Below are 25700 nucleotides of genomic sequence, written 5' to 3'. Positions count from 1 at the left end.
TTTCCCTGCCTCCTTGCTATACACATTAGAACTGGGCACTTGGCGAGTGGCCACCAGGTCCCTTGCAGTCCTCTGTGGGCTGGCCGTTGGTGTTCTGCTCTGAGCAGGAAGCAGGGCCCCTGGTGCACACACTCGCCAGGAGCAAAGGCGTCCTAGGGGCTGGTGAGACTCGAGTCCCAGCCAGCCTCGCCTGCGGCCAGAGTGTGGGCAAATCTTGCTGCTGACCCGTCACCAAAACCCCATAGGCTCTTCTAGTCCAGGAAATTCCCATCTTGTGGTTTCGTGGTTAGGAGACTCTGCCGGTCCCTGTGAAGGCCCCTAATAGGCCCTTGAGGCTGGGCTGGCCATCCCTGTGGTTGATGTGGGAAAGCAGCCCCAGGGGATGCCCAGATGGCTGCCAGCTCAGAGGGAGGGTGGCCTCGTTTCGCTCAGGTAGAAGCTGCTGCCACCTGCTCTGCGCTATGAGGCCAGCCTGGCCCCTTGTGGGGGTGGGGGTTCCTCGTCTGCAGGTGTCATTTCTTCTTTATGGCCTCCAGGACAGCCCAGACCTGCTGGCAGATGGCATGGCGCACTGTGTCTGCGCTCCGTCCCTGCCTCTGCAGTCAGCCAGACTGGGGATTGTTTTTGCAGGTTCTGTACCGTCCTGCTTTGGAATTGGGGAAGAGGCGCTCTCACAGCTTGTGTTTTATTAATCGATTCATTAACTCTTCCCTTTTGTCCTTCCCTTGATTGTTGTGATGACTGGGTTTGCACACATGGCTGGCTTTTGCACATTTTTTTGTTGTTTGTTTAGGTTGGTGGCTTGATTTCTTTTCTTGGTTTGTTTGTTTTGGGTTTGGGGGCTACACATGGCTGTGCTCAGGGCTTACTCCTGGCTCTGAGCTCAGGGGTCACTCCTGACTGGCTTGGGGGGCCAAGTGGGATGCTGGACATCCAGTCTGAATTGAGTGCATGTAGGACAGTGCCTTGCCCACTTATCTGTATCTCTCCAGCTTTCTTTTTTGTTCGATTTGGTTGCTTGATTTCCGTGGGGGAACCTCCCCAGCAGTGCTGGGGGTTGAACCGGGGGCCCTGTGTGTGGCAGACACACTCTCTAGCCCTTTAAGGTAGCTCCCCTGCCCAGGCGTTTGCCGCATTAGCTGTGGTGCTCCCTGAGGTTTGGACTCTTGTGGTGGTGGTGCTGACATCTGTGCTTGCTGGCTTTTCCTGGAGTTGAGGCACCTCGGTGGGCTTGACTCTCAGAAAGTCACCAACACTGGCTCATTGCCAAGGCCAGGTTGGCCGACCTCCACGTGGGCCTGCGTGGGCCTGAGGCCTCGTGGAATGAGTAAGATGCAGCAGCTGGGGGTGGGCCCTCTGCACCTCCATCTCTCCCCCTCCCCTATCCTCTCCCCATCTCTCCACGCTGCAGCAGCCTGAACACTATGGCTAACATGGAGAATGGCTTTGATGGACGGTGTCCAATTTCTCATCCTGTCCTTGCTGTGGTTCAGGCAGTTTGGAGTAGAGGGAAGGATTGGGCAGTGAAGAATGTTCTAGTGTGAGCATTAGGCCCACATTTCTGTGCTGTGTGTGGGCAGTCATACCCGAGGTGGCTCACTCTACCATGTCGTACAGTTGTGAAGGGTCGGGGGGGGGGGGGCAGCCCAGGGTCTGGTTATACAGCATACTATAGGTTATACAGCATAGTCCTGCTTGCAGCCCACGTGCCCCTCTCTCTGCCTTCCTGTTATACATGTGAGAGCAACAACATGCAGAAAAAGGCCTTCACATCCCAGAGGCTACACAGCTGGTCAGCAGCTGAGCTGAGATTGGAACCCAGATTCTGTTCCTCCCCGTAGCTAAGTCGTGTGTGTGTGTGTGTGTGTGTGTGTGTGTGTGTGTGTGTTGAGCGGTGTGTGCTAACTGGTCCAAAAGCCCAAGATGGGCCCCGTGGTGACAGAGACTGCCAAGGAGGCACAGATAGCACTCTTGGAAATGGGTGTGGGGTGTTCTGATCAAACATGGAAGATTTGACCAAGGGCCTGGAGAAGGGAGGGACTCTGGGCCCAGTGGATTGTTGGAGCTGAGGCCCAGGGGTTGGAAGTACAGGCAGAATGTGGGGGGAAGGCTAGGGATTGAGAGTTCCCGGAGACGGGAGTGGAGTGGAAAGGAGCCTGGGAAAGAGATTGGGGCTCTGGTTTGGGAAGTTGCCTTCTGGTTCCCCTGGGAGCGGTGGGTAGAGTTGGGATGTGAATGCCCCTACTTAGCCCTGTAGGATGAAGCAATATTCCCGTCTTCAGTGCAGATTGGTGCTTGGAAAATATCCCTGGGGCTTTGGTTCCATATAGGTCCTGGGGTCCTTAAAGTAGAGAAGGATCGATTCTCAAGTTCTGTGAAGCCTCAGCGGTGTTTGATTAATAATTTCTGTCCTGGAAGCCTCATGGGCATGCGGTGGAATACCATGGCCTGGCCTCTGTCCATGGCATTTCCCCAAATATCAAAGCCCTATAATTGAATGGAACTGTTTCTTCTCCAGCAGTTGGCCCGATCTGCCTTGGCTGTAGTGCCCCCTCCCCTGCCAGTAAAGATACAGGACCTAGCGAGTCTCATAGTCCAGCCGATTGTGAACAATGAGAAAGGCTGGTCTGTTAGAAACTTGGTTTTGGTGTCAGTTTGGATCTTCTTTCATTCCACTCTTACCTCCACCATAAGGCTTCTCTCCCTGGGATCTGTGGATAGAAATCAGGCATCCTAAGACCTGGGGGGTAACGTGATACCCTTCATTTTCATGAACCTAACTGCAGTTTAGCTTAGCATGTGGTTCAGTTTGGATGTAGGCAATACGGCACCATCATTGTAGCAAATACATGCAGCTTGGTCTTAACAAGATCCCACATTTTCAGATTCACCTTCCAAACTGCTGAAAATGTGGTTTACGTACTTGTCTTAACTTCAAAGTCTGGGCAGTTTTTAGGCTCCATGCTTGAATAGGGATGCTTTTGATACTTTCCATGATTTGATATTTTGATAAATATATTTAGGTATAATTGTTTTCCATGGCAATCCTAAACATTTTCTTATATACTTTTGTTTTGTTCTTTGGGCCACATTGGGCAGTGCTCAGGAACTATCCCCAGTTTGGGGCCTGGAGGTCATTCCTAGTAGTGCTAGGGGGGCATACAATGGTGGGGTTCAGCCCAAGCCACCTCCATGCAGAGCATACCCTCCAGCCTTTGTGCTCTTTGTTTTTGGACCACACCAGTGATGCTCAGGACCTACTCATGGCTCTGTGCTCAGGCATCACGCCTTGGGGACACTTGGGCGACCTAGGCAGTGCCAGGAAAGGACCTGGGGTTGGCCACATGCAAAAGAAGTGCCTACCTCTCCCCCCTTACTATCTCTCCAGCCTCTCATTTTATGCTTTCAAAAACATTTTTCTTAGGAAGAGATCATAAATCTCCCAGATTGCCAAAGAGGTCTGTGGTCCAAAATGATTAAGCTCTCTGGTTCTAACTGGAAATTGGGAGTCTTCCTAGATGCTGGAAATGAAGCTTATTATTCATCCATTTTTCATCCTCTGACTGTGCTAACAAGAGTCCTAACCACTCACTCAGGAGCCTGCTAAGATTCATAGCATATCAGGTGATAGAGAAAGGGAGGGATTGCCACCAAATTGGCTAGGGCTGCCTGGCGGAGAGGTGGCTGGTTCCTGCACTGGCCTTTGAGGTTGATGCTAGGCTTTGGGAGAGGTCAGAGAGTCCCCATCAGAGGCCACCCGTCTGTTCTCTCTCAATGTTCTCCCTGGGCCCCCGGGTCCTTTGATCTCAGTGGAAATCCTTCCCTTCAAGTTCTGCACTTGCTTCCGTGTGCTCTGCCTGTCTCACCTTCTCCACCAGCCCGGGCTCTGTCCTCCCTATACATCTTGCTCCTAGTAAGGTGTGGAATACCCAGCCAGACCCAGCGTTTGTCAGAGAACCAGAGTCCACACAAACCAGATTGTTTGGTGGTAGCCTTTTGTTTGTTTTGGGCCTCACCCAGTGGTTTACTCAATGTTTACTCCTGGCTCTGTGCTCAGGGATCACTCCTTGTGAGCTCAGGGGACCACAGGGAGTGCTGGGAATCAAACCCAGGTCAGCATGGCAACCCACTGAAGGATCTTTGGCCCAGAAAAGGTTAGCTTTCTGAAAAGTGGACACATTTCCCCCTAGAAAATGCTCAAGCTATCTGACTTCCCTGAAATCTGCATGTGTTTTGTAGTTGTCATTTTGTTTTGTTTGTTTTGGGGTCTCACTGGTGTGATACTCAGGGCTTACTCCTGGCTCTGCATTCAGAGATTATTCCTAGTGGAGCACCAGGGACCACATGGGAGACTGGGGATTGAACCCTGGTTGGCTGTGTGTGCAAGGCAAATGCCCTGCCTGCTCCCCATCTCTCCAGCCCCATGAAAAACTGCATGTTTTAGGGTGCAGATCCAAGTCTTAGCTCCTTCCCAGTGTGGCCAAAGGCCACCCCCCCCCCCCCCCGCCCCAGCCTCATTCTGGCCAATTACTGTGTCTATTATGAGTCAGAGATGGATTGAACCCTTCATCTTGCTCAGTCTTTGTAAGAGAGAAGTTCTGTTTTCATCCCAATTTGGATGAATGAACTGAGCCGTGTGTGTGTGTGTGTGTGTGTGTGTGTGTGTGTGTGTGTGTGTTAATAACTTATCCACAATCATAGTACTCCTAGGGCGTGCCTGCACTCTCAGATCCCAGCCCTGGCTGATTTTTGGCTGGAAGCATATTAGGTCAGGTTACTCATCCTCTCCCAACCCTCAAGTCTTCTGAATTGTCAATCACCCCCACCCTTCTTGTGTTTCACTCTGTCCCCTTGTTTTCACTCCTCTCCCAGAGTCGTGGTCTGTGGGTGAGCTCATGCCCAGCTGGGGTCGGGGAGCAGTTCTCAGGATCCCTGAAGCCTCTGCCAGCTCCATCTCCACTCCTCATCTCCTCCCTCCCCCATGGCCTGCCCCTGCCCCACTGTGTGTGCACATGCCCCAGCGCGCTATCCGGTGCCCATGCCCCCAGTGACCATGGCCTTCTCTTTGCTGGTCTCTCCGCAGGCCAAGCTGGTCCGTTACATCTGCAAGCAGCGGCAGTGCAAGCTGAGCGTGGCTCCCAGCGAGAGGACCCCAGAACTCAACAGCTACCCTCGCTTCAGCGACTGGCTCTACACCTTCAACGTGAGGCCAGAGGTGGTGCAGGTATGTGGGGGCTCGGGCCAGTAGATGTGGGGGGTAGAGCAGTAAAGGCACCACACACAAATCCCAGGGCGAGCTCCGCCATGGCCGAGAGCAAGAGGATGGTGCCCTCTGAGTAACCTGATCTGACATGGGGCCTACGGGACAGCAGTGGCAGGGAGGGGCCCAGGTGCTGCTCTGGTTCCATGGCCTTAGAAGCCCGACGGCCAGGCATCCTGAGCACAGCAACCAGTCACAGCTTCCTCGAATGCCAGGGGCCAGAATCCTGGATACATGCTCATATTGAATGCTGTGTGCAGATAGTGCCATTGAATTATTGGGAAAGCCTGTGAACAGATTATATTCGTTTCCTCATGGTGGACTAACGTGTTGCAGATCATATAGCTCCTCAGCTCGGGGAACAGGAAATAGGGATTTTCTCTTGCAGTCATGGTGCTGCGTTCTGTCCTTTGTTCTTTTTTTGGTGGGGGGGGACAGGGGCAACCCCTGGCAATGCACAGTTGTGGGTCTCCCCAAAAAAATCTGTGGTCTTTAAGATTTACTCTTCAATTCTAGCCTTTTTAATTTCTCTAATGATTAGGCCTTGTAAAGTTTCGAAGGAGTTAGATCTGTGTTGTTTCATAAGATGTATGAGTAGCATGGCAAATCCAAATTAAGATTTGTTGTAATTTCAAGGATAGAAGTATGAAGATATGGTATGAATTCCGAAGTATGAATTCCGAAGGCTTGGAGCAGAAAAGCAGAATAATCTTCCATTTTAATGTCTGTTGAAATGAGACCATTTAGGACAAATTAGGGTAATAAAATGTTATTCGAGTAAATTTCTAAGGAGAGATAATACAGTGAGTAAGGGCCTTGCATGCAGACAGCCTGGGTTTGATCCCTGTCACCGCATATGATTACTGAACCTTATCAGGATTGAACCCTGAGCACAGAACCAGGAGTAAGCCCTGAGCACTATCAGGTGTGGTCTCCAAACAAAAAGTTAATTTACATATTTTATATATTGATACGAATATAGAATATGGTTATGTATTAAAATTTAAAAAAAAGGTTTTGATTTTTGGGCCACACATGGCATGCCTATATCACCCTTGAGCCCAGTGTTTAGAGAGGCGAGAGACAGAGAAGGAAAGAAATCAAGGGGGAGGAGAGATATGGGAAGAATGGGGGAACAGGCATCAGGGCTTTAGCTGTACTGGTAACCGGGGTGAGGGGTATCGCCATACATCCAAAACACAGACTCAACACACTGAAAACATGAGAGCTAACCTGTAGCCATTGGGATTTTGTGATGTGCCTGTCAAGTTGTTGACAGATGGGACTGGGGTGGGGAGGAAATATGGGGACACTGGTGGAGGAAAGTTGACACTAGTGATGGGATTGATGTTGAAATATTATAAGCTGGGTTCGGAGTGATAGTACAGCGGGTAGGACGTTTGCCTTGCATGTGGCCAACCCGGGTTCAATCTCCAGCATCCCATCTGGTACCCCAAGCACCACCAGGAGTAATTCCTTAGTGCAGAGCCAGGAGTAAGCCCTAAGCATTGCCAGATGTGACCCAAAAAGCTGAAAAAAATAGGGGGGGGGAGGGTCTGGAGCAATAGCACAGCTAACAGGGCACTTGCGTTGGACACAGCCAACCTGGGTTTGCTCCCCGCCCTCCCATATGGTCCCCCATGCCCCGCCAGGAGTGACCCCTGATCATTGCTGTATGTGACCCAAAACAAACAAAATCAAAAGAAGATAAAAATAAATAACTAGCGTGCCTGACCCTCCTTCTTTCCCCGTGTGCCCTGACTTCTCTCCTGTGCTTGTGGTCGAGAATCTGTCTACTGGCCCGCTGGAATTCAGGTTCCAGGAGACAGAGGCACACCTGCTCTGGCTTGTCAGCCTTAAAATCCCCACTGTGGCCATGATACGATGACAGAGAGGAAGGGAGGAGACTCAGCAGGACACAGTGGCTCTCCCTGGGGGCTGATGAGTCTGGCTCTGAGTGGGTGGGGCACAGCTTTTCGTGTTGAGCTTTTCTCATCCTCACAGAAAGGCTGCTGGTGGCTGAAGAGATAATACAGGGGTCAAGATGCGTGTCCTGCACGCAGTCAGCCCTGACTTGGTTCTCTGCACCACATATGGACCCCCCACGTACAGGGCCAGGAGGAAGCTCTGAGCACGCTGATCACACTGCAGAGACCACAGTTCTCATGGGTACCCCAAAGCTCTCCCTTCCTAGCTGTGTCCCTTTGCCCAGGGCCCGAGAGGCAGGAAGTTCGGCAGGGGCTGGGAGTGCTGCCTGCAGCAAGGCTGGGTGCACGGGGGCCAGCCTTGAATACTCCCGCCACCCTGGTCCCTCCACTATGGGACTGTCAGCCCACAGGAGTGTCGGGAGTTCTGTTTGGAGGTGCAGATAGCCGGAGCTCTCCCTCCTCTTGAAACTGTCCTGTGTGAGGAGCTTTGATCTCCTCGGGGGACCCCAGCACCCCTAGGCAACCACCAGCACCGACACACTCCCAAGGAGAAATCTGGGCCTAGGGTTGTGTCCTGCTCCCACGGGGCCCAGAACTGTGGGGCAGGGCGTCTCCCTCCTGCCCGAGTCTCCCTCTCTCAGGAGTTTTGGACTCTCTGGGGCTGGAGCCATAGTACATAGCACAGCAAGGAGGGCATTTAGCTTGCATGTGCCAACCCAGGTTCGATCCCCGGCATCCCTTATGGTCCTCGAACACCACCAGGACTGATTCCTGAGGGCAGAGCCAGCAATAACCTCTGGGTATGACCCAGAAACAACCCCCCAAAAATACAAGAAATAAAATAGTGGGATTTCCTGTGTGCTAGGGGACAGCACCACAGTCCCGTCATCCCATCAGCAGAGCAAAGGAGAGGGAAGGGGCAGAGGGAAAGATGTGAGAGCCCCAAGGAACCACTGGTCACGGGTCACTCCATTTTTCCCAAAGAAACTCAGATCCTTCCTCCAGGCTACTCAGTTTCCCTGGATTCTCCTCCTTCTCTTCCTCTTCTTCCTTCTTCCTCCTCCTCCTTCTCCTCCTATCCCTTCTTCTCTCCTTCCTCATCCCTCCTTATTTGGGGGCCCACACCTGGCAGTGTTCAGGTTGTCCTCCTGATTCTGTACAAATATCACTCCTGGCGAGGCTCCCGGGTCCTTATGTGGTGCTGGGGATCAAAAGTATCTTGGAATGTGCCGTGGCAGCAAAGAAGAAGCTGACTGATGTGTATTTGGGAACTCTGCCTGCTCTTCCTAGCTCTGCAACCGTTCTATAAAGCTAAAACTATTCCAAAATAAAAAATTCCCACAAATAAATAATCTTAGAAGTTATTCAGAAGCCCAAAGGTTTTACCTATGAAGATAGCTTGAAAAGGGCAGAAAAGTCCTGAGCACCACGCCCCACTCCTCATCCCCTCCAGAAAGGAAAGAAAGACATTTAAGGGCTGGAGAGATGATTTAAAGGGCTGGAGCACGTGCTTTACACGAGGAGCCCCAGATTCTATCTCTGTCACCGAGATGAGTCCCTGAACACCACCAGCTGTGACTCCTTCCTCTCCCCCCTCTCCCTCCCCCCCCCGAAGAGATGTAGGTCACTGATTGCACTAGGCTTGCAGGTGCGAGGCCTTGAGTGTGGTCCCTGCACAGTCTCACCTCACTGAGTGTGGTCCCCGGTGCCATAGCAAGTGGGACAACACTCCCCTATCTCAGCCCCTGTCACCCCACTAGTAAAGCATGTAAGCACCAAAACCAAGCGGGCAACCCCAATACTGCAACAGCCAATTGTAGCTTTTGTGTGTCTTTCGTATTTGAGGAAAAGATCAAAATACAGGAAGTGTGGCCATTTTAATTCACTGTAAATGATAGTTTGCTCCAGGGCTGCTGCTTCCGGGCCTGGAGACCAGCTCTTGTGTGTGTGTGTGTGTGTGTGTGTGTGTGTGTGTGTAGAGTGGGGAGTTCTCTGCTCATCTCAGCTCTTCCTGGCTTTCTGATGGGTACCTGATCTTTCCCTAAGGATAATACAGAGAGTGTGTGTATGTGTATGTGTGTATGCATGTATGTGTGTGTATGCATGTGTGTGTGTGTGTGTGCATGTTCGTGTGCATGTGTGTGTGTGTGCATGTGTGTGCGCACAGACGTTCTCCCTCTTCCCTATCAGTACTGCTTCCCTGGGGCCCCCCCCAGGGCTCTCAGTGTTTCAGCATTGACTGATGGTGGTGTGTGTCCTCTGTCTCCAGAAGTAACCCCCTCTGCTGGCTGGACAGTGGGGAGGCCCAAGGCTGCAGGCCTGTCTGAGGTTCCTGGGGAGAAGGTGGGGCATGGGTGGGAGAGCTCTTGCTCTACGCATTTCGGGTGCTTCAGTGCCCAGGAACCTGCACCCCCTCGTCTCCCCCAGGACTGGAGTGGCCCTCAGGGCTGATGCCAACCATCTGCATCAGACTGAGGCCCCTCTGGAACTTCCGGGGTGCTGCCCTGTCCAGTTGATGTGGTAGCTCCTGGCCACACGTGGCCTTTGGGATGTCTGGGGTCTGTGTAGTCTGATTGAGAAACCAAAGTTCAATTTAATTTTTTGGATCAAACTTCAAAATAATTTTCTTGTGTGGGGCTCCCCTGGTGGTATCCCAGGGCTACTCCCGGCTGGCTCAGTGCTGGAGAGTCACTTCAGGCTTCAGGAGTTGAACCCAGAGCCTGAGGTGCAAGCTGGTTCTCTCCCTCAGAGCCGCTTCCCCCATCATAATGATCTGGAGGGCGAGGGCTTCCCAAATGGTGCTCTGGAGATAGCGGTGGATTCTCAGCCACCGGGGCTGCAGATGTGTACAAGGGCCCAGGAGTGTGCTGCTGCTCGGGCTCTGTGCTGCCAGGGACTCTGGCCATCCCTGCGGTTTCTGGGGTCTCCATGGCTACCCCTAGCCATGCTGGGGGACCATGTAGTATCAGGGATTGAATGTACCCAGGCTGGGGGCAGGCAAGGCCTGTGCCTTACCTCCTCTCCTCTCAGCCCCTGTAATGATTGTGTTGTGTGTTGTGGTTTTTATTGTTGGTTTTTGTTCTTAGGTCACACCAAGTGATTCCAAGGACATAATCTTTTTTTTTTTGTTGTTAATCTTATTTATTTATTTGTTGCTTTTTTGGGTCACACCCAGAGATGCAGAAGGGGTTACTCCTGGCTCTGCACTCAGGAATTACCCCTGGCGGTGCTCAGGGGACCATATGGGATGCTGGGGATCGAACTCGGGTCGGCCATGTGCAAGGCAAGCGCCCTACTCGCTGTGCTATTGCTCCAGCCCCACGAAGGACATAATCTTGGCTTTGCAGTCAGGGGTCATTCCTGGGGCTCAGGGATCATCGGGTGTACTGGGGATCGAACTTGGGTTGGATGCATGCCAGGCAAGCACTCCACCCAATGTACTACTTCTCCAGCCCTTCCTGGAATGATTTTTTTTTTTTGGGTCACACCCGGTGATGCTCAGGGGTTACTCCTGGCTCTGCACTCAGGAATCACTTCTGGCAGTGCTCGGGGGACCATAAGGGATGCTGGGTATCGAACCCTGGTCAGCCAGCGTGTGCAAGGCAAATACCCTACCCGCTGTGCTATTGCTCCAGCCCCTCTGGAATGGTTTTTAATTCATTCTACATCCTACCCTGCTGAGCGATAGCACAGTGGTAGGGTGTTTGCCTTGCACGCAGCCAATATGGCCGACCCGAGTTCGATTCCTCCGCCCCTCTCGGAGAGCCCGGCAAGCTACCGAGAGTATCTCGCCCGCACGGCAGAGCCTGGCAAGCTCCCCGTGACGTATTCGATATGCCAAACACAGTAACAACAAGTCTCATGATGGAGACGTTACTGGGCCCGCTCGAGCAAATCGATGAACAACGGGAGGACCGTGACCGTGACCCTGCTGGGGGCTGTATGCTGAAAACTGGGGCGTTTTAGAGCACCTTCCCTAGTCCGGGGAGTTTGCAGGCTTGGGAATTGTGACCCTTGGCCTGGGCTGCTTCAGTGGGAGCAGATGAACACATTCACCAGCAAGGTTGCAGGGGGAGGGTATACCCAGACTGGGGAGCCTTCCCCAAGAGCTTGCCTGGCTGCAGGAAGCAGGGGGAGCAGAATCTGAGATCCCAAGGTCCAGGGAAGCTGCTCTTCCTGGGGAGCCTTGGGAAAGGGTGTGGCTGAGAGGAGAGGCATGCAGAAAGTGGGTGGTGAGGTTGGGGTTTTATCTGGGTAACTACAGAGAGACAGAGACAGACCAGACTAGTAGAGATGGTATGCTGAGATGGGGAGAGAGCTGAGAGGAGTCACAGCGTCCCCTCTTCCCTTGGGCTTCCAAACTGTGCCCACCAAGTTCGACCCTGAAAATTGCAGCTTCATGTTCTGGGCTCTGGCTGTTGTGAGGGAAATGATTTCAGAGCCTGCTGGCATGGAGCCTTTTTTTTTTCCTTTTTTTTTTTTCCCCCCACCTTCAGCAATTTCCTTATTAGAAGTTGTTAAAGGAAGTGGCAGGCGCTGGCTGAGATTGTTCTAGAAGGGAGCTGTGGGTGCTTTGGAGGCTGGGATTCCCAGGTGGGAGCCATGAGCCACAGGGTCCCTGGGAAAAGTGCTCACTGACGCGGGGTTTTTGGATTGAAAATGCAGTCAGTTTGGTAAGGGGGTTTGTTGTGGCTCTGACAAGCCAGTCCCCCCCCCTTTTTTTGTTTGCTTTTTGGGTCACACCCAGCGATGCACAGGGGTTACTCCTGGCTCTGCACTCAGGAATCACCCCTGGCAGTGCTCAGGGGACCATATGGGATGCTGGGAATCGAACCCGGGTCGGCCACGTGCACGCAAACGCCCTACCTGCTGTGCTATTGCTCCAGCCCCTCTTTTATTATTTTTTTTTAATCAAAATTTTTTTTTGTTTGGGGTCCATACCTAGCAATCTCCTGGGGTGACTCCTGGCTCAGTGCTTGGGGTCACTCCTGGCTCAGTGCTCAAGAGCCCACTTGGTGCTGGAGATGGAACTCGTCATAGGCCAGCAGAGCACAAACCCCAGCCCTGAGGCCTCTCCCTGCCCTCAGCCACTTTCTGTTTCCATTTCGATTCTTGTGGGGAAAGTGACAGAACGCGACCTGCCTCTGCCACCAGCTTGCTTCGCCAGTGGCTCTGTAGGGGGCCTGGAATGGAGGTTGTGTGGAACAGGAGACTAGGCAGGGCACATCCAGAAAGCGAACCGGCACTTGGCGCAGCTTTCATTGGCATGCGTATGGCTGCCACCTGCCGAGTGTCTCTCTCCCCCGCCCCCCCCCCCCCCCCCCCCCCCCCGTCCTCTACTCTCCTCTGGCATCAGCAGGGCCTCTGGCCCCCAGCCTGACCCGTTGGCAGCTAGGAGACGCCTCAGATGACAGCCCACACACCCTCACGTGGTTGCCTGCCTGCCCTGTGTCCTCATTGTTTTGATAGCAAGAAATTGAGGTCCAGGCCGGAGAGATGGTGTAGTGGGCTCAGGCACTTGCCTTGCACACAGCCAACCCAGGTTCCAGCCCTGGCACCACCAGGAGTGACCCCTGAGCACAGAGGCAGTGGGAAACCCCAAGCACTGCCGGGTATGACCCAAACCAGAAAGGAAGAAAAACAACGAAACTGAGGCTTCTGCTCCTGGCTCTCGGAACCAGTGTGCTTAGACCACAGGCTTCTTCCCAGTTGGGGTGGGAAGCTGAGGCCCTGTGTGTGGGTCCAGGTGCCTGTGTTACCAGCTCGGCAGGAGATGAAGTTGGGCTAAGGAAGGAAAAGACAAACTACAGAAAGCTTTCGCTGTTGTTTTGTTTTCTTTTGTTTTAGGGACCACACCAGCTGTGCTCAGGGATCGCTTCTAGGAGGGCTCAGGGTGCCAGGTGATCAACCCAGGTTGACCACATGCAAGGCAAGCACTGTACCCTCTGTACTGTCTCTCTGGCCCCCCGAGGGACAGTGTGTATAGCTCAGCCTGTTGGATCTTTTCTCTTGGGGGATGGGAGGGTATGAACCTGTCTTTGGTGCTGAGCAAATTGAGCCCAGAGGCTGGTCCGCCTTTTAGCACCACACAGAGAGCTCATAGCCCTATCTATCAGGATTCAAACTCACCTCCTTCTTACCCCTAAGGCTGACTTCCTTCCCCAACCATGTATGGTCTTCTCACCTGACATTGTACCCAGAATAGCTTGGTTGGGACTGCTGGGGGTGGGGGACGGTGTAGTCATTCGAATCGTTCTATCTCTGTGCTGACACCCCATCTCCACCCCCCGCTTTCCTTTGCTGCCCTTTATATTCATTCATTCTGCATTCACCCATCACATATCTTGTGTCAGGGCCCCAGATTAATGATCACAGGAGATTAAATGATGGACAAAACAGCACCCTGTCCTGGGAGGTTTATTGGTGGTGGGAGGAACGCAGCAACAAATAACCAAGATGCCTGGCCTAGAGCAAAAGTACAGCGGATAGGGCGGGTAGGGCGTATGCCTTGCATGCGGCTGTCCCGGGTTTGATCCCCGATCCCTGGCATCTCTTATAGTCCCCTGAGCACTGCCCACCAAGGATTTCTGTGGTTGTCTCTCCAGCAGGTGAAGAGGCTTTTCTTACCTTTGGAGTGTGGAAGTGCACCTGGTTTCCAGAAATCCGAAAAGAGCATGACTGTTCTGCCTAGCCTCGATCTGGTTCTGAGTTTGGGCAGTGAGTTTATGCCCTTCAAGACCCTCTCAGGGGTTGGAGAGATAGAACAGGGGGTAGGGTGTTTGACTTGCACATAGATGACCCAGGTTCTGTCCCCAGCACCCCATAGGTTCCCCAGAGCCTGCTGAGAGTGATCTCTGATACAGAGCCAGGAGTAAACACTGACCACTGCTGGGTATAAGCCCAAAACTAAAGTAATAATAATAATAATAATAATAATAATAATAAAACTAAGAATAAGAAGAAGGCCCCTTTGTTTTTTTGGACCTTGAGGTCTAGAGAAAAAGGACCTGCTTAGAAGTGCCATGCAGGCAGAGTCTGGCAGCTTTTTTTGCTGCCCTGGCATCTAGTACAAGGTCTTTTTGAGTGACTGAATTCCAGTGAGATTACCCTAAGAATTTGTGTCTCAGGCTCTGTCATCTGACTAGTGAAAGATGAATTGCCGGGACCTTAGAAATAGTCCACTGGGGAAGATGTTTGCCTTGCACGCAGCCAACCCAGGTTAGATATCCAGCACCATGTATGGTCCCCTGGGCCCTGCTTGAATCTAGCCCTGAGCATAGCTGGATTCGGTTCCCAAACAGACCAAAACCAAACAAAAGGATGAATTGTGAGGCTCTCTGGGAGCCACTGATGGCGTTCAGCAGCCCTCGGTTCCGAAACTGGCTCTGCTTTCTGTTGGTGACACACTGGACCTGAGCTAGGCTTTTGCCTATAACTCTGCCCTGAGGGACTTTGGCTTCCCGCATGCCTGAACCCCCTTGAGCCAACAAGGCCCGGGCTGGCCACCTGTGTTCAGCTCCCCCTTCTCTGGTGAGATTGTTCCAAAACTGATCTGACTCAGTGGATGACAGGAAAGTTCTTGTGTCCATGCACCCCGTTTAAATCATTACAAGGCTCTTGTTGCCTTTAAAAACACAGTTTAGGCCAGAGGCTGTGCTCTTCTCTGCAATGTACAGTAGACAGTGTCACCTGTCACCCAGTGTCACCTAGAAGGGGAGTGTGGGACCAGAATTCATATCTGGGGCATCCAGCTGCGGACCCGGGACCAGCAGACCCAGGACCAGCAGCTCTCTCTCTCTCTCTCTCTCTCTCTCTCTCAGACCCGGGACCAACCAGCAGCTCTCTCTCTCTCTCTCTCTCTCTCTCTCTCTCTCTCTCACACACACACACACACACACACACACACACACGAGATTCTCATAGCTGGGTCCCAATTACGCATTCCTGCTGGAGATGCCTGAGTATCTTCTTTCAAATTTTGTTTCAGAGTGACATTTTCTAAGTCTAATTATAAGTGTTCATTGTAGGAAAATTTGAAAATACAGAAAAGCTCAAAGAAAGAAAGAGAAGTAAAATTCCCCAGCCATTTGACATTTTTTATGCTTATTTTTTCATTTGCATGTTGCTGAGTTTGCTGTTTCTGGGGTACAGGACTATGAGCTGGTAGTTGGCAGGGCCCTTTCTGTGGGTGTCCAAACCACCGAATGTGTAAGAGCGGCTAGGGGCATTGGGAACAGGTAGAGTTCTTGTGGGGGTGGGGTTTCCCCCCATGACTCACTGGGAAGAAAGAGATGATAGTGCAACATGTTGACTCAGGGAGCGACTTCGGAGTGGGAGAGAGGCAGGGAGAGCCTCTGCCTCCTGTTGTCGTGGGCAGCTGGGCGCGTGGTGCCCTGCAGCCAGGCCCGGAGCCTGCCATGTCGGCCCAGCACCTGCTCTGGGAGATATGTGCTGACTCCCAGCTCCCAGGCACGAACTATTTTTGGCTGCAATGACTGTTCACTACAGACATGAAAACATAAACTCCTCTCCCTGCCCCGTCCTTTCCCAGGACGCTGCACTGGAGACCAGGGGCTACAGGGACCCTGGGGTCGGGCCCCTCGCCATGCACTGCCTGTGGAGCTGGGCTGTGCCCAAGGGTGCCCAGGCCCCGGGAAGCCCCCCTCCTGAGGTGCCAGGAGCACAAGGCCTGGAGCTGCCTGCGCCTGAGGGCTGTGAGGTAGGCGCTGGGGTGTGGGGCCAGGCGGCCATTCCTGGGTCCCTGGAATTGGTGACTTTGTCTGGGCCTCGATTCCCGGCTCTGCTGGGTGGACGGCATATCCGGAGGGTGGTGGAGAAAGCTACTTCCTTTCCTTACCAGTTTCCCAGAGATGAAAATTAAACGCCCGGGGAGCTGTTGGACTCTTGTCCGGAACCTCACTCGTCCTGTCTGGCCAGACCCCCTGTCCTGCGAGGGGGTGGGTTTCGGGTCTGTTCGTGCTGGGGGTCTGAGTAGGATCGATGCTGGGGCACCCGTGCCTTCTGCAGGGAGCAGTAGACGGGAACCTGGGCTCTTGCCCATCTGATCTTCCACCGCATCATCATTGCCACTGTGTTGTTGTCATACCCTGTTGTCTTTTAAATTAATACCACCGCACATTTAAAAGGAAATACAAGAAACTTTAGGGACCAGAGCGATAGTCCAGCGGGTAAGACGCTTGCCTTGCATGCTGCCAACTGGGTTTAATTCCTGGCACTGCATATGGTCGCCCGAGCCCCACAATGAGTGGACCCCTGAACTCAGAGCCAGGAGTAAACCATGTACACACCTGGATGTGGCCCCCAATGAATAAGCAACAAAAAACTTGATATGTGGTCATCAAAAAAAAAAAAAAACATTGGCATAAAACCTGTGTGACAATGATGCAGTGAAATAAGCAGCCCTTAGAGCCTCTCTCGGGGAGCCAAACCAGAGAGGCTTGAGTGCCAGCTCAGACATGGGGCTGGGTCCCCTCCAGGCTCAGAGCCCCTAGAAAGGGTCTCCTCCCGGCTCAGAGCAGGGTGTGGGGCATGTGGGTGATGGGGAGGCGCCATCACTCCCTGCAGTGCTGTGAAGGCATAACTTGATCTGTCTCAGCCTCATTTTTCACCCCCCAGCAGTATGCCTGGGCCAGGGGCAGGGATGTCATTGTCATGGGTGTGAGAGCAGAAGCATGCTGCCAAGCTGGGCAGGAATGTCAGGGCCATCCCTCAGGCCACCTCTGGGGCCTGCTGTCCGGGTGGACCTATGATGTGGACGTTGCTGCCGCTTTTCACAGAAAGAAGAACACACCATCTTGCCTAACGTGCACGTGCCCATATGCATGGGCTGGGCATGGCCAGGGAGCTGCCTGCCTTGGTCTTTTGAGTCCAAGATAGTGGGGATTTTCCCACTCCAGGGAGACCAGGAGCACAGGAACCCATTGCTCCTGGCAAGCACATGGTGTGACATTCTGTCTCTTTCCCTCGGGGCTTGTGCCAAGCGGCAGTGCTCAGCGCTGCGCCCGGGCAGTACTTTGGGTGGACACGCGGTGTGCTGTGTGGGGGCTTAGACTTGGGACCTCGCACCAGCCAAGCCTGACTCTGCACGTGGAGCCTCATCCCCAGATCGTGGCTCCTCATTCCTCAGGCCGGCACCTGGATCCGACTCTCAGGGCAGACCTGAGGGGAATCTGGGGATTCCATTTCACCTCTGGTTTGCCTCTCAGAACAGCTCAGAAAATGGGGCCGGCACAAAAGGTTTACATCCGGGTCAGGAATGTATGGGACACGGTGTGTCCTCAGGGATGTTGTAAGTTCAGAGTTCGGGCAATGTCAGATTCACTTCTGAATAACTCAGGCCGGCCTCCTTGCCTCTCTCCAGGCCTCAGTTTCCTCCTCATTGAAAGGACCAAATAGTCACTCAGGTCCCTTGGGTGATTCGTCCTGGGCAGAGGCAGAGTCACTCCTCCCCGTCCCTGCCTCAAGCACCCAAACTCCCTTTGTTCCCTGTGGGCCCTCAGGCGGAGGCCGCAATGGGCTGGCCTCTTTGGCCTGAGCCCTGCTGTCTCCTCAGGCTCTGTGAGGCCCTTTGGGGGCAGGTGTCATTGCAGGGTTTCTGGAAAACTATAGAGCAGGGCTCCCGGGGGACCTCCAGCTCCTGGTTGGTCAGCAAGGCGGCCGCTGCCCACAGGCTCAGTGTCCCTGTACGCTGGGCTTCCTCCTGTAGCCCAACTTGGCCCCCACCCAGCCCTGGGGAGGGGGCTGACATGCTTCAGGGCTGAGGTGAGGACCCCAGAAACCCCCCAGGCCTCATTGGCAGGATTGAGAGGTCTTGCCCTGTGGATCAGAAAGGGGCAGAAGGGAAGATGTGGGTGATCAGCCCACAACAAAGATGACTACTCACATGCCAAGCCCCTGCTGGCTTCTGCCAGGAGACCCCGTGGGAGAGAGTTGACAAACGACCCGCCCCCTGCTCCCTTGGTACCCCACCAGCTCAGTCCCTGCAGGTTTGCTCCTCCCCGCTGCCCCCTTCTGGTCCTCATACCCGCTGCCCATGCCAGGTGCCAGTAGCCTGCAGGAGGGGGAGGCTTGGCGGGGCAGGGCTGGGATCTAGGTGGTGGAGGTTCGACCCCCCCGACACTGCCACCCTTGTGCCACCTTCATGCCATCAGAGACTGATGCTCTTGGGGCTCTGGCGGCCCTGGCTAACTCTCCCCTGCCCCAGCCTCGGCCCAGTGACTGTTGCTCTTTCATTGTTCCTCTGTTGTGTTGTTTGCACTGTTCCATTTTGGTTTTGTTGTTGTTTTGGGGCCACACCTGGCTCTGCTCAGGGTTTACTCCTGGCTCTGTGCTCAGGCATCACTCCTGGCAGTGCTTGGGGGGCCATGCGGGGGAGCCAGGTGCAGGGAGTGAGTGGCCCTGCACACTGGAAGCTAGCGGAGTCCTTTGTCTGCCCTCTCCTACGGGGTCCCTGTCTCTGGGCAGAAGCCAGCAGGGGGCTTGGCACATTTGTAGCCTTGAACCCAGGTCAGTCACGGGGAGCTGAGTGCAAGGCACGCATCCCCTCCCTGCTGTGCTATTGCTCTGGCCCCTGCACTGTTCGGGTCTTACTGTGGTATCTGAGGGACGGCAGTGGGTGTCCCCATCTGTCTGCAGGTGTGGCGCAGAGAAACCTTCCAGCGGAGGTCCGTTATCTCCCCTCTGTGCCCTGTGATCTGAGGGAGACAGGCGACCCCATCTTGGGGAGTGTCTGTCCTCGTGCAGCAGGTGGGAACAGTGGTGTCACAGAGAAGGAGACCAGAGTCCATGGCCCACCTGGCCCTGCTCCACTGCCCTCCCAGTGTCTGCTCCCTACCCCAGTTGCTTAAGTCCTGGGGACTGAGTGGAGGCACATTGAGCCAGGCCCTCAGGAGGTTGAGGCCAACACAGTTTGGGGGTCTGTGCATGAGTGCGTGCGTGTGTGCGTGTATCTGTCTAACCCATGGGCACAATCCAGCCACCGCTGGTTTTCGCTGGTTTTTGTGCAGGTTAGAGGGAGAGTTTTCATGTATTTCTTGATGCTTCCCCAGCAGTGCTCCGGGCCACTCCCAGTGGTCTTTAGTCTGGGCTGGTGGTTGGTTGTAGACTCATGCCCAGTAGTGCCAGGGGCTACTGGTGGCACATCCAGCAGTGCTGGGGGCTGGGCATAGGGAGCCTAGACTGGACTCAGGACTTTCAGTGTGCCAGACAGACACTCCTGCCCTCTGAACTACCTCCCTGGCCCCACATTTGCAGCCTGGCCTATGAGGATGGTCTGGAAGCCAGCCCTGGGTCCGTGCCAGCCATGCCCACTGCTGAGCCTTGCTGTGGATTTGATGCCTCAACCTTAGGGATGAGGCGTTTGAACCGTTCATCAGTCTGGGAAGATGCCCAAAGGACTGATCTGCTTTGTAGGGCTGTGAGTGACTCCCAAGCACCAAGCTGGAAATAACCTCTCAGCACCAACAGTGTGACCCCCAAAACAAACGTGTGTGTGTGTGTGTGTGTGTGTGTGTGTGACACTTAGTGATACTTAGGACTTATTCCGGGCTCTGCAGTCAGGGAGTCAGTCTTGGCAGTGTTAAGGGAACAAACTGGGGTGCTGGGGATTGAACCCACTTGGCTACTTACAAGGCAAGCACCTGACCTACTGTACTATCTCTCCAGCCCCATATATATATATATATATATATATTTTTTTTTAATTCACTCAGGCTGGGGCTGGAGAGATAGCACAGCGGGTAGGGCGTTTGCCTTGCACGCGGTCGACCCGGGTTCAATTCCCAGCATCCCATATGGTCCCCTGAGCACCGCCAGAAGTAACTCCTGAGTGCAGAGCTAGGAGGAACCCCTGTGCATCGCCAGGTGTGACCCAAAAAGCAAAATAAATAAAGAAATAAATAAATTCACTCAGGCCTGTTCAGGAAAAGCTTGCCAGTACCTCAGGGGGTACGGGAGGAAGAAATGGGGTGGGGGCGGGGTGGCCTCAAAGTAGGTGGTAGGGGAGGGAGGGGCCAGCCCTGTGGTCAGTCTTGGGGTGTTGATGGTGCCTGGGAGTTGAAGATGTGGGTGGGAGGTGTGGGAAAGCACCCTGCCACCATCACCTCTAGGGGCAGGGGGGAACTGAGGGAGTGTGATGAGAAGACCTCCCACCCCACCCCATGGTGCTTTTAACCCTGTGGCAGGGGAAGAAGTGGGCCAGGAAAGACCCCTGTGACCTATGATGAGCTTGATCCTGCTGCCGGGGACTGGGTAAAGGTAGCCAGGCATCAACCTGCCCTCTGGCTGTGTGGCCCTGAGCAAGTTACTTACCCTTTCTGAGCCTTGTCGCCCATCTCCAGCTGCTGAGGAATGGCATATGCTGATCTCACACTCACATAGCTCCACCAACCAGACATCCAGGAGAGACCCAGTGAATCCTCACTCACCCTTTCCAGAACCGTTGTCTTTTCTCTTCACTTGCACCCCTGCATTGCCGTTCCCTAGCCCGGCCCTGGAACATCTTTCTGAAAACTCCCAGTGCTTGGGCCAGAGCCCGCAGACCCCTGGAGCCCAGCCCACCCTGTCTCCTGTGCACCGGGAGAGCAGGTGCCAGTGTGCAGGGAAGCACCTCTCTTGGGCACTGGTGAGCTCTGGCCAGGCTGCCGGTGGGCTGATGGCCTCCCTGAGAGAGGACAGGAAGTACGGCCCCCGGAGGCCAGGCCAGAGCTGCCCCCCCCAGGCACACCTTGTGTTTTGTTTGGTTTGGTTTTATTCAAATCACCCTGAGACACACAGTTACAAGGTTGTTCCCAATTGGGTTTCAGTCATGCAATGTTCCAGCACCCACCCCTTCCCCAGTGTACATTTCCCACCACCAGTGTCCCCAATGTCCCTCCACCCACCTTCCCACCTGGTCCCCTCCACCTGCCCCCCACATTTTGGACTGGACATCCTCACACTCTGCCCTGGCTTTCCGGCCAGACTTAAGGCCCTGGACCTCCAGCCCCCAAACTAGGATTGATAGTTTAAGGCAGGTCTGTGCCTCAGGATCCTCTGGGTTTGGACCAAATCTGGCAGTGCTCAGTGCTTACTCCTGGCTCTGTGCTCAGGGGTGACTCATGGCAGGGCTGAAGGGGCCATACGAGGCAGAACAGGTGAACGGCAAGTGCCTTCCCTGGGGTGTTCTCTCCAGCCCCCTGGAGCCAACCTCGTAAGAGGTGGTGAGCAGTCCGGGCTGAGGGAGCCCCAGCTCCAGCCAAACCCACTCCCAGAGGTGGACCTGAAGCCCAGGGAGGGGCGGGCAGTGCCCAAGCTCCAAGTTCAAGGACCAGGCTCGGGTCTGCCTTCCTGCTGCCCAGCAGGTGGATCAGAGAGCTGGACTTTGTCTCCCAGGCATGGCCGGCTTCCCTAGAGCGGGGCTTTATCTGGGGACCCAGGTACACCATAGTCAAGAGGCTGCACCCAGACCCCAGCCACAGCGAAACCTGTGCCCCAGGCTGTGTGCGGCCCTCCAGGGACAGCCCGGGCCCCTGCCCTTCCTGCATCTCCCAGAACATGGGTCATTACCCCAGACTGGACCCTCGGGAGCAGCAGAGAGAGGCACCTGCCAGGGGCTCCTTTGCTGATTCGCAGTGAGGAGCCCTGCTCCCCCCTCCCCCCTCTCCACCCCGATCTCTCTGCCATGCCAGCCCTGGCCTCAGAGGGGCGTCCGGGTCCCACCCTCCATCCCCACCACGGGATTCTTCCTCAGTGTCCACTCCTGGCCTCTGGGGGACATTTCCCCAGGACCTGGCCCTTTAATTGCTGTAGGAGCTGGGAGCGCCACTGCCCACCCCACAGATGCAGAGTGTGTGTGGACCTTGGAGGCAGCCCCTGAAGTCACCCAAAGCAGCTGCACAGATATGAGGGGTGGATTCCCGTACACTGCCCCGTCCTTCTGTCCAGCCTGCCCTGCGTCTGCGCCCCCATCCTGGCGCCAGTGCCCTGGCGTTTCCACGCTCCGTCTGACCAACGCTGGCATGGATGGCTCCCGGCCCCGCACAGGTTTCTAAGTATAGCTCCCCGGCAGCCCCGTGGCTGCCGGTAAGGCCTGGTGCTCAGTGCCCAGCCTGGCCGGTGTCACCAGCTGCTGGGTATTTGGTGGGGGTGGGGGTGCAGACGCCGGGGCAGGGGGAGGAACAGGGGCAGGAGGAGCCCAGCCGACCCCGCACCTTGGTATTGCTGGGAGTCAGTGTTCTTCCCTACCCGCTGCTGGGGTCCCCCTTGTGCCTCAGGTGGGGACTCAGGGCCTGGCATCTCCTACGCTGGGCCGGGGATTCAGATTTCCCCTCTTGGTTTCATTGTTCTTTAGACGGAAACAGGGTAAGAGGGTAGGGACCCTCCCCAAGGAGCAGAGACTTGGCATCAGCCCTTCCCCAGAGCTCTGGGGTACACACATGGGGGTTGGAGGCCTGCCCTTGGCTTTTAGACCACTTGGGGTCTTTCTCTAGGCAGGAGTGTAGCTCGTGGGACCTTAGGACCTCTCGGTCCCCGAATGGTGGCAGCTGCTTCCCCCCCCCCCCCCCACACACACACACACAGGTCACCAGCAGGTGGTGATGCTGATCCCCAATTTGCTCTGTTTAGGCATTATCCAAAAATAGTGCAGGATTTGCTCTGTCTGAAGGCCCTCTTCCCTCCCTCCCTCCCTCCCTCCCTCCCTCCCTCCCTCCCTCCCTGTCTTCTCCCTCCTCCCTCCCTTCAGTCTTCCCTCCTTCCCTTCCTTCCTCACTCACCTGTGCTCACGTCTCACTCCTGGCTCTGTGCTCGGGATCACTCCTGGCTCCCAGGGGTGTCAGGGATTGAACTTGGGCCCCTTAAGCAAAGCATGAGTGCACTATGGTAGAGTGCTGAGAACTACAGAAACTTGCCCTGTTGCCAAAGTTTTTGCAGTGCCCACCACAACCAGTGTCGCGATCCCATAGAGGGTCATGCCTCACAGGTTTAGATGCCTGTTTGTTCCCGCATGTTCTGCCGGCGGAGGCTAGGTGGGGAGTGTGGGCACCCCAGCTGCAGATCCCGCAGGCCCTGGAGTTTAGGGAGTTGCTTTAACTGGGCTCGTCGTCGCAGCTTTAGACCTCAGGTTCCCGTTGCTCTGTGTCACCCTTCTGCCCCCTCCGTCTTCCAAGCATCGGGCAGTCCTTTTCCACACAGCCTGGCTTCCTCTCAGCTGCTCACTGGAGAAAACAGTGCTCTCACAGGTCCTACGTGATGAATGAGGCTGCTTGGGCAGTTTCCCTTCCTCACATAACCCAGCAGTCACAGAGATGTCGCCTGCCTCCCACCCACCCTCCCCTCCCCATGACCTGGGGGAGGACCCACAGCCTCACAGCCTTTGCCAGCTCCAAGTGATCCAAGTGACAGGTTTTGACAAAGGAATTAAACAAGGCAAGATAGTGCCAACGTCTTAAAATTGGGGTCATCACTGTTTAAAAAAAAAAAAAAAGGATTCTGGGCCTGAGAGATCACACAACTGGCATGGCGCTTGCCTTGTACATGCTGGCCCTAGTTCAGTCCCTGGCATCATATATGGTCCCCCAAGTACCGCCAGGAGTAGCCCCTTAGAACAGCCAGGCCCCAGAACAACAACAAAATGCATTTTTTATTTCTTTTTTTGTTCATTTGGTTTTGGGCCACATCCAGCCGTGCTCAGGGCTTACTACTGGCTCTGTGCTCAGGGATCACTCATGAGGGCCTCAGGGGATCATTTGTAATTCCAGGAATCGAACTGGGGTCAGCTGTGTACAAGGCAAACTCCTTAACCTTTGTATTGTCTCTCCAGCTCTCCCCATAAAAATGTGTTTGAACTATGACTTTAAGAGAATTTTTTTTTTAAGTTTTGGGTCACACCATCATGTTCACTTTTTTTTTTAAAGTTGTGGGCCACACCATCAAGAGTGGCTCCCAGTGATGTGAGGGGTTGAACTTGGGCCCCCTTAAGCAAAGCATCAGTGCATTTTAATAAAAGTCATGGACACCAACTTTCATGCCACATCAAAAATGTTTTTGTTTTTGGTCCACACCTGGCAATGCACGGGAGTTACTACTGGCTCTGGGCTCAGGAGTCAATCCTGGCAGTGCTCAGGGGACTATATGGAATGTTGGGGGTCAAACCTGGGTTGGCTGCGTGCAAAGCAAGTACCCTTCCCACCATATTACCGCTCCAGGTAAACGTCTCTATGTTAACAGTAATGTGTAAAAAAAAAAAAAAAAACAAAAAGGAATGCACTGCCATGGAGGCAGGGTGGGATGGGGAGGATGGGGGGTGGGAGGGACACTGGGACCCATGGTGGTGAAAAATGGGCAGTGGTGGAGGGATTGGTATTTGATCATTATATAATTGAAACCCAAGCACAAAAGTTTGTAAGTCTACAACTGTACCTCATGGTGTCTCACTAATAAAAATTAAAAAAAAAACTGCTCAGGTTGGGGTTTTAAATGAACCACAAGTTACAATTTAGTAAATGGCTTAATATTAGACTTATGAAATAAACAAACCAATTATCTTAGAAGCGTGTTTTTAAATGAACATTTGGTTTATTACCAGTAATGGTTCTATTTATAGATCTATTGTATATTACCTATGTACTCAGGACTGTGTCAAAACTTTTCAGGGGAAAAGGGGTAGAGAATGGAAGGAGTTTAAGTCCTGATAGGCAGGGGAGACAGAACAGGGGTTAAGGTACATGTATATGCTGGCCCTGGTTCGAATCCCAGCCCTGCATTATGGCTCCTGCCATCCCCCAGTAGGCATTATCTGTGCCCCCGCCTACCCCTCTCAGTGCCCCTCCCAGATATTTAACCTCTGACTTTGTGGGGTTTTGGTTTTTTGTGGGTTTTTTTTTTTTTGCTTCTTGGGTCACACCCGGCGATGCACAGGGGTTACTCCTGGCTCATGCACTCAAGAATTACTCCTCAGGGGACCGTATGGGATGCTGGGATTCGAACCTGGGTTGGCCACCTGCAAGGCAAATGCCCTACCCGCTGTGCTATTGCTCCAGCCCCTGACTTCGTGTTTTTATAGCTTAACGAGGGGCTCTCTGTACCCCTTCTTTTGTGAAGCCATTTTCACTGAATTCTCTCTGATCTGATTCAGATACAGCAGATTGTGGGGCACCATCTTCCGCTCAAGCAGTCTTCATTCATAAAAGTTGCCCTGATTTCACACTTTCTTCTGTGCATTAGAATTAAAAAGTGAAGTGGGGGGGCATAGAGGCAGGTTGGGGGGTGAGGGTGACGGGAGGAAAACTAGGGACACTGGTGGTGGGAAATGTACACTGGTGAAGGGACGGGTGTTGGAACATTGTATGGCTGAGTCAATAAAAACAACAACAACAATAATAAAAAAAAACAAGGGGCAGCAAATCCTCATGGCAGCCTTTCCAGAATGTTCTTTCTCCCCACCCCCCACCCCCAAGCATTGGCATCTCCGCCTCAGCTGCTGTCTGTGAGGTGGTGCTTGTTGGCAGTGGCTG

General features: G+C 53.9%; 1 protein-coding gene across 5 annotated transcripts in view; it reads left to right on the top strand.

The window, feature by feature from the left end:
- KSR1 (kinase suppressor of ras 1) overlaps nucleotides 1-25700 on the top strand; it is a 147209-nt gene that overhangs the window by 85226 nt on the left and 36283 nt on the right. For all 5 annotated transcript variants that reach the window (XM_056126752.1, XM_056126751.1, XM_056126754.1 and 2 more), the window contains exon 2: nucleotides 5084-5224. In XM_056126752.1, coding sequence (XP_055982727.1) covers nucleotides 5084-5224 — 141 coding nt within the window. The remainder of the gene's footprint in view (nucleotides 1-5083; nucleotides 5225-25700) is intronic.

Source organism: Sorex fumeus, unplaced genomic scaffold (genome assembly GCF_029834395.1).
Source record: "Sorex fumeus unplaced genomic scaffold, SorFum_2.1 ptg000063l, whole genome shotgun sequence".
NCBI lineage: Eukaryota > Metazoa > Chordata > Mammalia > Eulipotyphla > Soricidae > Sorex > Sorex fumeus.
This window is presented reverse-complemented; position numbering and strand designations above follow the sequence as displayed.